This window comes from Oryx dammah, unplaced genomic scaffold (genome assembly GCF_014754425.2).
Source record: "Oryx dammah isolate SB20612 unplaced genomic scaffold, SCBI_Odam_1.1 HiC_scaffold_23, whole genome shotgun sequence".
NCBI classification, from domain to species: Eukaryota; Metazoa; Chordata; class Mammalia; order Artiodactyla; family Bovidae; genus Oryx; species Oryx dammah.
Window position 1 is genome coordinate 685,044 of NW_024070207.1, and position 14,914 is coordinate 699,957.

At 34.2% G+C, this 14,914-nt stretch overlaps 1 protein-coding gene across 1 annotated transcript in view; it reads left to right on the forward strand.

Moving 5' to 3' along the window:
- Nucleotides 1-10,845, forward strand: part of LOC120882494 (protocadherin-11 X-linked) — a 355,093-nt gene extending 344,248 nt beyond the window's left edge. The window contains exons 4-5 of the mRNA XM_040266506.1: nt 6,234-6,263; nt 10,401-10,845. Coding sequence (XP_040122440.1) covers nt 6,234-6,263; nt 10,401-10,433 — 63 coding nt within the window. The 3' untranslated portion in view covers nt 10,434-10,845. The remainder of the gene's footprint in view (nt 1-6,233; nt 6,264-10,400) is intronic.
- Nucleotides 10,846-14,914: the final 4,069 nt, after the last annotated feature.

Below are 14,914 nucleotides of genomic sequence, written 5' to 3' on the forward strand. Positions count from 1 at the left end.
GCATCAGACATAGACTGGCATTTCGATTCTTACATGATATTATACATGTTTCAATGCCATTCTCCCAAATCATCACACCCTCTCCCTCTCCCTCTGAGTCCAAAAGTCCGCTATACACATCTGTGTCTTTTTTGCTGTCCTGAGTTGACACTATGTATACAACTTTTATATCAATTCTCAAATTTAGAATAAAAGAGAATAAGGCAATAAAAATACCTAGATACATTCTCATAAATGTGTTCTTTTGAAATGGTGATTTATATTTTAGAAAGAAAATAGTAACCATGTTGAGTACATTTAAGTTTATTATTTTTATTAGATTCACCATTATCTTTCCCCTGAACCCAACAACACTCTAAGTTGATAATTGAATAAATTTCTGAAATACAATGTCACATGTACCAGCCTACTACAAAAAGTTAAACTAGGCCTGGTAGTTACATGGAGATTAAAACCAAGTAAAAATTATACTCCACATTCTGATATTTTTAAAGTGTATATTAGGGGGAGGGGTAAGTTTACCTGGTATAGTATTAATATTACACCTGATTCCTTAGGCTTCTAATTTGTTATATTATAAACACACATGCACCATAAAGAATTTTTTTTTAAACTTCTCACCCAGTTTTGGCCATTTGTTAGACAAATATTTATTCTATATCTACTCTGTGTATACAGTCATAAATGCTTTCATTTTGACTATGCAATTCAGAAAAGTTACAATCAAAGTCCTGCTCGTGTCATCAGGAGTGTTTTTTGTTATTTTTGACCACAGTGAACATCTCAATTTGCTATTGCACCTGATCCATCTGACAAAAACTGAGTCACAGTTGGATGGACATAGAGATTATCATACTAAGTGATGTAAGCCAGGGAGAGAAAGGCAAATATCATACAATATTTCTTATATATAGAATTTAAAAAAATTAAATGATACAAATGAACTTATATGGTGGTGGTGGTTTAGTCCCTAAGTCATGTCTGACTCTTGTGACCCCATGGACTATAGCCCACCAGGCTCCTCTGTCCATGAGAACTCCCAGGGAATAATATTGGAATGAGTTGCTATTTCCTTCTCCAGGGGATCTTCCTGACCTATGGATCGAACCTGGGTCTTCTGCATTGCAGGAAGATTCCTTACCAACTGAACCACCAGGGAAGCCCATGAATTTATATACAAAATAGAAATAGATACATAGACATATAAAGCAAATGTACAGTTACCAAAGGGGAAAAAGGGGAGAGACAAATTAAGAATTTGGGATTATCATATACAGAGTACTATATGTAAAACAAATAACCTACTGTATAATACAGGGAACTATACTCAATATTTTGTAATAACCTATAAAGGTAGAGTAAAAAAAGAGTAGATATATATGAATGCATGACTGAATCACTTTGCTGTACAGCAGAAACTAACACAACATTGTAAGCCAACTATAATTCAGTTAAAAAAATTAATGATGGTTGATGATTTATTGAGTGATCATTGTAATTACCTTTTAAAATCTATCTTCTTATTAAATGCATTGTCTCTGTACACATATTGTTCTATTTCTTTCTTAATCAGCAGGCAGGGTAGTAATTAAGGATAAGCTCTGGTGTCTTTGTTCTCTAACATATTTCTTCCTCTTTCTGTTACCTGTGTTCAGAGATGTGGTGTCCTTGGCTTCTGACTTTAGTTCCTATGCCTTTTACTCTATCACTGGGGCTTCTCTGGTGGTTCAGATGGTAAAGTATCTGCCTGCAATGCGGGAGACCCAAGTTTGATCCCTGGGTCGGGAAGATCCCTTGGAGAAGGGAGTGGCTGTCCACTCCAGTATTTTTGCCTGGAGAATCCCATGGACAGAAGAGCCTGGTAGGCTACAGTCCATGGGGTTGCAAAGAGTCTGACAAGACTGAGTGACTAACACTTCATCTACCATTAGCCTTAGTGATCAGAAATTCTTAACAGTTATACTCAAGAGGACATATGCTTTGCAAGCAACAGCAATACATGAAGGCAGAATGAAGGTAACAACCGTACTGTACACATATAAGCAAAGGAAGAGAAGTGATAAACCTGGAGATGGGTAAAAGAAGGAATTAGAATTTCTCAGAGAACCTGCAGGGAGGCCATATTCTTTTGGGTTAGAGATCATTTCTTGTATTGACCTCATACTTTGTTCTTGCTGTGTTTGTTCTGAATGCACGGGCTGAAAACACATAAAGCTAAAATACAAAAGAACATAGATATTGAGGAATACCAAAATCATTTGATCTTATTTCTTTTGATTGTACCAATACAGTTGCAGCCTCAGTGTATACTTGAATAACTCTTCACTGTGATGACTTATTTGCCACCATATTCTACTACACTAATTCTATGTGATACAGAAGAGAGCTATCTAAAATTTGAGGTTGATCTCCTAGTTGGATCATTCCACTGATATTAACAAACTTGCTTCTCTTCTGCTCTGTATCTTGCTCCTCTTTTTAATGGGTCAACCAGCTCTATCAATCTTGAAAATTAGATAAAATAGGAAAATGTTTGTTTATTGGTAGTAAGAGAATTTAGTCACACCTAGAGGTTGATAAGAATGTGTGAAAACTACTTGATTAGTGCATATTATAGAAATTTCTGAGCTTATAAAGTTCAGACTGGTGAACTTTTCTCCCTCCTTCACTATATTTAATTTAGATTGGACAGTGATTTTGTTGATTCAATACTCATCTCTTGGGGTTATTTTAAAAAACATAAAATGATTAAAAATCCATGTCCTCATCAAAATAGAAGTTGCTATTCAGCATGTGTTTTCCCTTCCAGAATTGATTTTTTAAAAATGTTTCTATCATCAAATCTGGTATCAATTTGTGAATCTATTCACATGCATGCCAATATATTACTGTGTTTTCTTTTATTTCTAATGCTTGTCTAGTTGTCATGAGAATGCCCCACTTATAGTGACAGATTGTGTTATGTCTATGTGGTAAGAAAAATACAAAAACTATCATTTTAATATTTCCCACTTGATCTATTTTGAGCTTTTCTCAATAGAAATTCTCAAACAAGGGCAAAAGTAGCACAGCATAGGCTATTCCTTTTAATTAAAATGTATAATTTAATTAAATAAACACATACTCTGGAGTTGTCTTTTTTTCACTACAGTGATAAAGAAGTGTTCTCAATATTTGACTAGCCTTAAATATCATTAATTTTTCAATAATTCACTAATTTACCAAGATAGATATAACTAATGTTTTCATATTTTCACTTGTCTTGCTAAGGATTTTGAGTTGCTCAGTAATAAGTGGTGAAACATCTAACTAAAATCTACTGTGTTCTTGAAAGTAAATTCTAATGGAGCAAATATAGAAAGATCTATTGTTGTTCTATAAAGGAAAGAATGGTATTTTTATTTTTTAAAATCTATTTATCTTAATTGGAGGCTAATTACTTTACAATATTGTAGTGGTTTTGCCATACATTGATATGAATGTCATATTCTTAGATATGGATAAAGTTTTGAGTGTTTTTTGTACAGGTATTATTTCTGTAGGAAAGTTGACATTTTTAACCTGTTATTTAAGAATTATCACTCATATAAAGGGAGATGTAAATATCAATTGTTTAAATACATTAAAATCCAAGGACTTTTTCTTCAAAGAGATTATTCAAAGCATTATGCTCAGGCTATGCCTTCAAAGACAAATGAAATTCTAACACAGAGCCATTGATGGCTGAATTTGATAACACATAAGAACAATATGAATGTTTAAGGCTAAAAATAACTATCCAAAGAGGAAAGAAAAAAAAAAGCACACTTTGATTTCCTTATATAATAGAATTGTGGCCATATCAGGATATCTGCCTCAAATATCAATTTTGCAAACTTAAGTTATATTAAAATGAAAGAAAAAATATAGAGAGAGATAGATATAGATATACCCTTTTTGGTATAAGAATAAGTCATTTCAAAAAAAAAAAAAAAGAATAAGTCATTGAATAACAAAATATAGAGCCTTTGTTTTGTTTCAAGGCAAATTATGCTCAGAGAATATTATATTTGCTAATATTTTATTTATCACATGTCTACTCTGGGAATTATAATTTCACAAGCCAATAGCATACAGATAATGTCCCTTTATAAGTCAATAAAGAAATAACATACTTCAAACCAATGATAGGTTAATTATACTATTTTTCCAGACGAAGGGCACGATGAAAGGAATAAGGTCCAAATTTATCTGAGGTGTACTTTTCTGTTGCAGGAAGGGGGCCCCTTTCCAGAGCATGAGAGTGGACTCCTGTCTAACATTTGGAAATAAAATGTCCAAGGAGACACATGTACTGACAAAGCAAAAGACTTTATTGTAAATGGGCTCTTGGGTGGAGGGCAGGAGGGTAAGAGAAACCAGAAGGACTGCTCTGCCACATGGTGTGCAGTCTCAGGTTTTATGATAATGTGCTTAGCTTCTGGGTTGTTGCTGACTAATCATCTTTCTTGGCTCATATTTGATCTGACTCAGGGTCCTCCTTGGTGATGTTTGCATCTTTCAGCCAAGATAGATTCCAGTGTGAGGGTTTCTGGGAGATTGGCAGGACATATCATCTTCTGCCTCTTTCTTTGACCCCTCCCAAATTCTCCCAGTTAGTTTTCAGTGGCAGCATCACAGTCTTTATCAGGACCTCCTGTTTCAAGACAACTCAGGCAAGAGGTTATCATTGCATCTGGCCAAAGCAGTGGGTTTCCTTCAACAGTTCCTTAACATTTCTGTGAGATGGTTTTTGGAAGAGAGAGCTTAGCCAACTGAGAACTGATGTTCAGTTGTTAGTGCAAAGATGAAAGTCCCTTGTTACTAGAGCATATCACTAGAAAATGAAGGCATTAACGCTGGCCAGCATGATAATCTCCTTCTTCTAGGCCACTGCATGATTTTCACCACTGCTAAGCAGAGATCCACCTTCCTAGGCAGGAGTTAATACTCCAAAGTCAGAGAGCTATTTAGATCAGCAAGAGTCACCTTGTCTGGACTGAACACTTTCAGATGGTTCTCATAGACTCTGGATATTTGTACTCTTAATATCTCCTTGCCATAGTTGCATCTTCATTTGTTCTTGATTGATAAGACCCCAGCAGTGCCCCTTAGTATCTGAACTACTACTGAGTACTTATCAACAGTTGCAAATGTTGATGACACTTTGACATGACAACTTCAACTCTCTTATCAAAACAATATTACTTTTAAAAACTTTGTTCTTAGATCAAAACAACTTCATATTTGTCATGAACATATTTGTCATGAACAAGTAAATATGAAATCATATCAAAGCACTGTACAACAGCATTCATTCTCTTACTATACTTATTGTATCACTTTTTGTACATACCCTTATTTCAAATTCAGCCCTATCTCATCCTCAATTTTCTGTGATGCTCAAAGAAATATTTACACAACTGTAACTATTATAGGAAAATGTAATAAAATATTAGGAGAAAGGACTTTGGGGAACATAATTAGCTAAAAATGTTAGATACATGATACTTTATCATGTGATGTATTCATCCCATACAAAGGAGAATGAATTCAAGGGATAAATGGCCTAAATGCTTACAGAGTCTTCAAAATCAGTTTACTGTGCATTTCCTGAGGTTGAAGCCTTAAATAAAAGCAAAAAGAACGATTTTACCAGGGTGGCTGCAAAAAGGATTTAGTTGAATAAAATTGAATTAAGGTGTTCCTAAGACCCACAAAAATCAACATTTATGTATTTAGGGATAGTATCCAAAACTGTATAGATATTTATGTTTACTTCTAAATCATGAATCTCCAACCAACTTAGATTTTTTTTTTTTAAGAAATGTGTTCATGCTCGAGATTAAAACACATCCATTTTAAAATGAATGGAAAATAAATGATATAATAAGAGAATATCTTACTGGAAAGATGTCTTTTCTTGGCTAATGCCTATGTGAGCTAAGCATATAACAATTTGTGATGCCAGTCGAAGGTTTTATATTGTTCTACATATTGTTGCATGATATTTACAATGTTGTTATATATTTTTCCTGAAACCACTGAAGAATGCAACAAATAAAAATAGTTTCACTAGAAAACCAAAATTGTGTATTATTGCACTGAAAATATTGACATTTTTTAAATGTACTTGCAATAACAAATTGAAACTGATTTTTTGTTTTTGTTTTGTTTTACTTTGCTTCCTTTGCCTACATTTTATCCTGAATCAGTGGAAATCCGAGGGGAAAAGGACAATAAAGGTAAGATACCAATTTCAAAGAAAATTGACTTCAAAATTTGTTGCACTATTTTTTCTTAAATTTCTGAAGCTACAGTAGCTACTAACTGCAGTTAAAACTGTAAGTATTTAAGATGACATATGTTGTAGTTCTGCCTTAAAAGAGCTTCAAGCTGAGCTGTCTCTACATGTTGTATTACTTACACAGTCCTGGAAGCAATTTTCAAGGCTTATTTTATTGTATTTTTCACCAACATTTTCTTCTCCCAATGTGCCAAAACAACATGCTGATGACAGCATCACTTTGTGAATGTTCTGGTAATATAGTTATTTTATGATAAATTTTAGCAATAGAAGGGACCTTGTTGGTGCCAGTTCACAATTAACAGTGACAGCAAAAGTTAGTAAATATGAAGCATGATGATGTTGGATAAGGTCACAGAAAAAAACACTATAAAAATGGTAAATCAGTAGATTGATGTTCTCTGAGAAACTGGGCTTTAAATGTCATATTTCAAAAAAAATAATAAAAATAAAATGTCATATTTCAATGTGAATTTTTTTTTCTGATTGAAATGTGGTTGATGTACAATATTATGTTAGTTTCAGATATATTACATCGTGATTTGACATTTTGATACATTATGAAATGATCACCACCATGATAACTCCAGGAACCATATACAACCATATAAGTTATCACAATATTATTAACTATATCCTTTATGCTGTATATTACATCCATATGACTTACCTGTTTTAAAAGTGGAGGTTTCTATCTCTTGATCCTCTTTACCATTTTCATTCACTTCCCTCTCCTCTGCCAACCACTTTTTTGTTCTCCATAGCTATGAGTCTGTTTTTGTTTTGCTTTGGTTTTTAGATTCTGCATATAAGATCCTGCAGTTGTTGTCTTGTCTAATTTATTTAACTTAGCAAAATACTTTCTTGATTCATCCATGTTGTCAAAAATAACATGATTTTTAATGATTGAATAATGTTCTATTACATATATACATACATACCACATTTTCTTTACCCATTCATCTACTGATGGACACTTAAGTGTCTTCCATATCTTGGTTATTGTGAATAATGCTGCAATGAGAGTTGGAGTGTATATATACATCCTTCTGATTTAGTGTTTTTGTGCTGTGCGGTCGCACAGAGTGGGACATGACTGAAACGACTTAGCAGCAGCAGTGCTGTATCATATGACAGTTCTATTTTAAATTTTTGAGCAAACTTCATAATGTTTTCCACAGTTATCTATACCAATTACATTCCCACCAACAGTGCACAAAAGGGTCCCCTTTTCCATAAATCCTCAGCAACATTTGTTATTTGTTTTCTGTTAATGATAGCCATTCTGACAGGTGTGATTTGAAGTTCCCTGATGATTTAGTGATGTTAAGCATCTTCTCAGGCTTCTGTTGACCATTTGTATGTCTTTGAAAAAGTGTCTCTTCTGTTCTTCTGCCCATTTTAATCAAGTTGTCTTCTTGTGTTGAGTTGTAAGTGTTCTTTGTGCATTTTAGATATTAACCATTTATCAGTTATATCATTGGCAGATATGTTCTCCCCTTCTACAGGTTGCCTTTTCATTTTATTGATGATTTCCTTTGTTATGCAAAAACTTTTGAGTTTCATGTAGTCCCATTTGCTTAATTTTTGCTTTTGTTTCCCTTCCTTGAGAAACAGACACCCCCCCCCCCAAATATGGTTAACAGCATGCTGCCAATGTTCTCTTCTAGGAGTTTTATGGTTTCAAGTCTTACATTTAAGTCTTGAATCCATTTTGAGTTTATTTTTCTATATGGTGTGAGAAACTGGTCCAGTTTGATTCCTTTACATGTAGTTGTCTAGTTTTCCCAACATTTTTTTTGAAGAGACTTTACATGTATATTTTTGCCTCCTTCAATGTGAAAATTTTAAGTTCTGCTCTCGTATATATGAACAGTCTAGCTTTCTAGAAAAATTTGAAGTTTTTTACTATTAAAAAAATAAACTAGGTCACACATATTGTTCAATTTTAATTACCTCTGATTAGACTGCACTACCACTAAAAATAAAAATAATTCACTGTCATTTATTTCCTAAAATTTATGTCTTGGTTTCTTCACCACGTTTTGAGATTGAACGAAATAGGTTTCCCTTAAGCTTCTGATGGAAGACATTTTGGAAATTAAAATCAGTAAGCCTCAAATGCTGTTCATATTAGGAACCAAAACATTGCCGTAACCATATGCTAGGTTAAATGTGATTTTTTTTTGCAAGATTTTTTTTTTGTAATATCCTCCTATAGTTTGGAAGACTAGATTTTGTTTTTGAAAAATAACTTACCAAAGGATGGTCTAGACTATGCTCGAGATACTCTGTTAGCCCTGGATGGGTTTATCAAGTGTGAGAATTACCAGAAAATGGTGCCTGAGTAGAATGTCAAAATGTATTTTTATTAGTGTTTGAGAGATAAACTAAAATATCAGCATTATAAAATTTTCACTTTCTGAACTTCCAAATGCCTTTCTGAACTATCTTATCACTGTGACCTTGCAATGATGACTTTTTTAGAATTAACTCCTCCCAGATGTCAAAAGGTCATAGAAGAGTTCTACAATTAAAAGGAAGGAAGCAAGGGTAATGAAAAGTTACTAGCTATATAAAGTGAAAGAGAGAAGCTCTACAGATTTTAGGTGTTCCAACATTCTCAATCATCTGATAAATTTAGAAATGGAACTGTTTCCTCACTCATAAGTTGGAATTTTGAAGAACAGAATGGCAAATTTTATCTAGTGTAGTTATTCTATAAATAGAAAAGTATTTTTTATTTTTTAAAAATTAGGCCTTTGTATACAATGTCTGGGGTGAATTCAGAAAATACCTGGCTCCTGAAATTTTAACTTAAAACATTTTAATTGTGAATATTAAAACATTAATATAATCTCAATATAAGGAGAAATGGAAATGGTTTTAGTGAAAAAATTTTTTTTTTGGTCAAATCAAAGCAAATTGGACTTAGGGAGAGATTTTATTCAGAACAGAGAGAAGGGTCTGACCTCAGAAATCTGCAGGTTCTTAAAATCCAACAACAACAAAAATTTATAAGTATTATATTTTAATTTAAAAGGGTAAGCAGAAATAAACAGAATTTTTAAAGAAGAAACGGGATTAGCATGATACGTGACCAGTGGGATCCACTAGAAAACGTGTCTTGCTGTGGTCAGCTGATTCCCATGAGACCCTTATAAAGGGGATGCATTCCACAGTTTTAGTGCTTGCTCATTGCTTGGGAGCAAGCAGAGCTCTGGAACCTGGAAGAAAGCGAGATGCTTGACTAAAGTTTAGTCAAGACAAAGTCTTGTAAGAGAAGGAGGTAGCAAGAGAATGGTCATATCCCAGGTCTCAGGCAAGTCCCTGGGATGGGCCCCCAAGAGAAGGTCTTTGGCTTTGCACAGTCAAGGATCTAAGAGAGAGTCCAAGTAGAATAGAAGCCAATTTATTCAGGCAGATGCACACTCCATAGGCAAAATTTTTTCCATCTCAGAATGTGAGAGGGCCCTGGGGGATACAGTTTGCTAGTTTTTGTGGGCTAGGTAATTTCATAGGCTAACAAGCGGATTATTCCAACTATTTCTGGGAATGGGCAGAGACTTCCAAAATTGGGATACCACCAACTTTTGGGTCTTTCACTGTTGGCCTCCAAGCTATCATGGTGCCAGTGGGTATGTCATTTAGCATATGCTAATGCATTACAATGAACATACAATGAGGCTCGAGGTCCCCTGGAAGTGAAATCTTCCGCCATTTTGGACCTAGAAGGTTCCATCCAGTTTTTGTGGCATCCTGTTTTTCTCAACAACTGTGTCATTCTTTTCATGGTTGTGCCCTGCCTACTGCTCTCCTGCCTCAAAAGCAGAGGATAAAAAAGGGACAGCTGTGAGCATTTGGTCATTTTTCCCAGCATCATTCTATACCAAAATAAACACAATAAAATTAACTCACTAATATTGTGCTTACTCTGTTCAAAGCATTGCATGCGAGTATGTGTGCATACATATGAGTGCATATATGTATATATCTATACTTCTATTCCCACATCTGTGTCTCTATACCTACTACAAATTTAGTCCTAACATGAATCCTATAAACTCTTTTACAGATGAAGAAATCATGGTACAGAGAGCCTAAGTGACTTGCCAGAGTATAGAGCTCACAAGTAGAAGAGATATGGTTTGAATCCAGACAATTTGTCCAGAATACCTTCTAAAAAAGAAAAAAAAACTTGAAATCATATAACAAATACTTCTTTCATATAAAAATTGTTTTTTATGTATGTGTATGTTTTAGTAATTACCCTGAATATGTTTCATGTTTTAAGATGCTTCTGGAAGAATAATATTTTTTGAAAATTTTACCTCTGACAACTCTGATGATGCTACAGACTCTTTATCAAACCCTTTCACTCCATGCCTAGATTGATGTAATATGGTTAACATATACTATGGAGATTAGGTCTGTCCTGTGATGCCCTTTGTTTTTGGTTCATTGCATTTATATATACGTTTGATGTTGGATATTAAATTCAGGAAGCTATAAACCTTAAATATATGGTGTCAAAATGTTCATTAACTTTGGATTTATTGCAAATGTTTCCATAAAAAGTTCAATAATCTCTTGAACTCTTGAACTTCACCTATGTAGACTTTTAAATTTAGATTATAAAATGACTTTTATTTTCAGTTTAATTCAATGTGAAAAATATAAGGTTTCTGCATTTGTTTAAAATAAAAAAGAGGGGGCCCCATATTAGCCAAGAAAGAAGTATCTAAATGAATGCTTTGTCTTAGAGGCTCACACATCAAAGGATCTAGAGACTCAAACATCAAAGGACCTATAGTTGCTCAATGACTGTCCCAGTTGTTTACATTTAAATGACTTCAGAGGCCTCACCAAACAGCCTAGTTTTAGATTCCAAATCAGAGGTTTAAAGTACAGAGATAGACAAGTTTTTCTACCTCCCTTTTAAAAGATTACATTTCATAGAGAAGCTAGTGACATTCAAAGAGGAAAACAAAACAAATGCCATAGTCCATAGTGCCATCATTCTTTAGTGTGGGAGGGCTAAGAATTAATTAAGGGGAAACCACATTTCAACAAATAACCACGTGTGATTGAATAAATTACTGTTCAGTTCAGTTCAGTTCAATTGCTCAGTCGTGTCCAACTCTTTGCGACCCCATGAGTCACAGCACGCCAGGTCTCCCTGTCTATCACCATCTCCCAGAGCTCATTCAGACTCACGTCCATCGAGTGAGTCTGTGATGCCATCCAGCCATCTCATCCTCTGTCATCCCCTTCTCCTACTGCCCCAAATCCCTTCCAGCATTAGAGTCTTTTCCAATAAGTCAACTCTTCGCGTGAGGCGGCCAAAGTATTGGAGTTTCAGCTTCAGCATCATTGCTTCCAAAGAACACCGAGGGCTGATCTCCTTCAGAATGGACTGGTTGGATCTCCTTGCAGTCCAAGCTACTCTCAAGTGTCTTCTCCAATAGAGTCCCTTAGCAATGTTTATTTTCAACCTGAGAGAAGTACAATTGCTTGAACCTGGTTAATATTAAAAGAAAGTAATGTTTCTTACTCAACACAAACTGGTTCCCTTAGAACTAACCTAAAAATTTCCACTTAAACTTTTTTTTTTTTAAAGATCCCTCCCCCTCTAGCTAAGCCTGAGTCCAAATTGCCCTTAGGGTTTGCCCAAATGGCCATGCTTGTTAAGAGTATGTTCACAAAAGTGGGAAACTGAAAATGACAGAAATAGAACTGAATGAGATCCTCAAATAAGTATATTTCTTATTTATTTATATTTGCCTGAGGTGAATATACAAAATGGCTTCTTTCAGACTAGGCTGGCGTGTATCAGAAAGAGTAACTATAATCAAAAAGCAAATAAAAGCCATTGTCTGTCATTGACCTCTCCTCTTCCAGATGTCTGGCGCTTGTGTAGCCATTTGCTCCAAGGCTACATGGAGAAGAGGGAGGTAATGAGAATTTAAAGGAATATATATATATATATTAACCATTTTACTGGTGTCTCCAAGGCACTTCTTCCCTTATCCTATTCAATAATCCCAGAATATTGGGAAGTTTCTTCATCATAAATTATTCTAACTGTATAATTTAAGAATTTGAATACAACACAGCATATTAAGATATTTTTTAAAGGTTATTTCTAAATGAAACTAATTCTAAGGGTATGTTTATGAAGAGATATATCCACAGGCCTTGGCTTTAATGAAAGATTGTTTTTATAATACTTTTTGCAGCATGATAAACTAGCAAATGCATGAAGCTAAATCTGCAGCAATTGTGAATGCTATTTCTTCTAAACAGTTTTTTTTATAAAGCATTCAATTGAATGTTAATAATGCTATAAGAAAGTTAAATCACACTAAGTGCTCTAATTTAGCATCATCACCTACAAGCAAATCTATTTACCTTTTTCCTACATATGTTCCATAGATAGGCTCTTCCAGGGACATTGTACTGCAGGTATACTCTGAGTCCTTTGGTAGTGTCTTAACAGCTTCTTATTTTGCTTTGGAAATGATTATCTAACTCAATGGGTAGTGAATGAAAATTTAGTCTTTCTATGTTCCTTTTCATTAACTTTATGTCCTGAGGCTTGAATGACTGTCCCAAACCTTTTCAACTATCTTCAAATTTCTTTTACAACCTCCAACCCTGAATTACTTTAGGTCCTACATCCTAAGATGGAAACCATTTTTGTAACACCAATATATCTCTGATTTTCTTTCTAGTATCTCATTTGTTCCCTTTTAATTGTTGAAATATCTAGCTCTTTAGTCTCTTTCTACACTCCAGTTCCATTTTTCCTTTAAATATACATAAATGTCATTTGTCAAGGAAAATAAATATGAAACAGCTACCCCTCCAAGTAGACTGAATACTCTTTAGCCATTGCTGCAATTCACTACGAAATTGAAGGAATCATCTCTTTTAACTGCATTTTCCCACCACACATTTCTTGCTATAATCTTTCCTTTCAGTTGAAATATAACGCTTTCATCATTTGCCTAAGATTTTATGCTTAATATCTCCAGAATTTCTGTTACATTTGACATTTTAAAAACTGTCCTTCTCTCATTATTTCTGGAAACCTTTCTTCCATAAAGCCATCTGTGATCTGTCCATCCATTTCTACACATAAACATAGTGTTTACAACTGGATTGTGAGTTCATGTTAATAAAATACATATTTCTTCTGTATCCTTTCAATTCCTAGTGTAGAAAATGAAAACTTTTCCACATTAGATTCTTTGGCTGGTCTAATAATTAAATTGATATAAGACAGATTAACAGGAGAAAACCAAATTTAATTTCATATGTATGGGGGCTCATAATGCTCAAAGAAGTAACCAAAGCAGGCAGCTTTTATACCTTTCAGATAAAGAAACAATACATTTGTGAAGGATTAATAATACACAGGGATTTGGGTTTGGGGTAGTAAGCTTAGTAAAGAAGTAAGGTAACAAGGTTTTTCTGTGCAACCTTTCAGCCCCGACTTCTCTGAATCTGGTCATGAAAATCTCTATCTTTCTCCTGGAACAAGAAAGATATCTTTCACATTGGAGATTCATTTCCTGTTGTTAGAGGGACAAAGGAAGGTCAGAGTTTCCTTGTACTTGCTGTTTCTTGTTACTTTCATTCAAAATAATTAATATGCTGAAGCAGTATATCTTGGGATGGCCTGCCCTGAACCTATCACTAGCACACTATCTTATCTTGTTTACTTTTTATAAATATTTGCTGTATTTGTCTTATTTTGAATTTCCAAATTTTGATGAGCTTAACTGAATTGACTTAATCCAAAGGAAACTGACTTCTACTTTTCCAAAATAAAACGTGGAGTATTCAACTAATGTAGTAGCAAATGCTTGATTATATAGGGATTTATGAATCTTTTAAAGGTCCTCTGACTGCATGTAAAATATAAGGAAACTGATATTACAAACAGTGAGCTACTCCTTAGCCATAATTCAGGCAGTTGTAACCTGTTCTTTGCTGTGTATGGAAGTATCCTAGGAAAATCAATGCTGGGAAGAGTCTTCTTTTTAAAACTCTGATGCTTTGAATTTTTTTTTTCAAGTATTTTTCTGTAAGGTCCCAGTTGACTGAACTGTCCAATTTGGGCTATTTCTTTAAAAATGTTATTTTTCTTTCCTCTTATGCCAAAAAAGTGAATGGGGTAGGGGGTGCCTGTACTGTGTCCTTTTCCTTGTCCCTTATTGAAAAACTAAGCCTCTATTGAAAATGTTCTAAGTATTTTGCCTATCCATTGTCTCACCTTGCAGAATCAAAATTCACCCATTATATCTCTGAGAAACAGATGTTTTCACTCTGTGTGTGGCATAGTACTGAGGACAGTCTGAAATAAAATCATACATATGCATTTCAGCTGCATGCCCTATTCTGAATGTATGGGAAACAATAGACAGTAACATCTTAAGTAAAATAAGTCAGAGTTTTAAAAGGTTTTGAAATACATTTTATTCAAAGAAGTAGAAAAGGAGAAAGCAATTTCAAGGTGTATTTGAATAGCACTCTTATGTGTATTAAATGCACTATTCCCATGCCTTTAGCTTTACAATACTG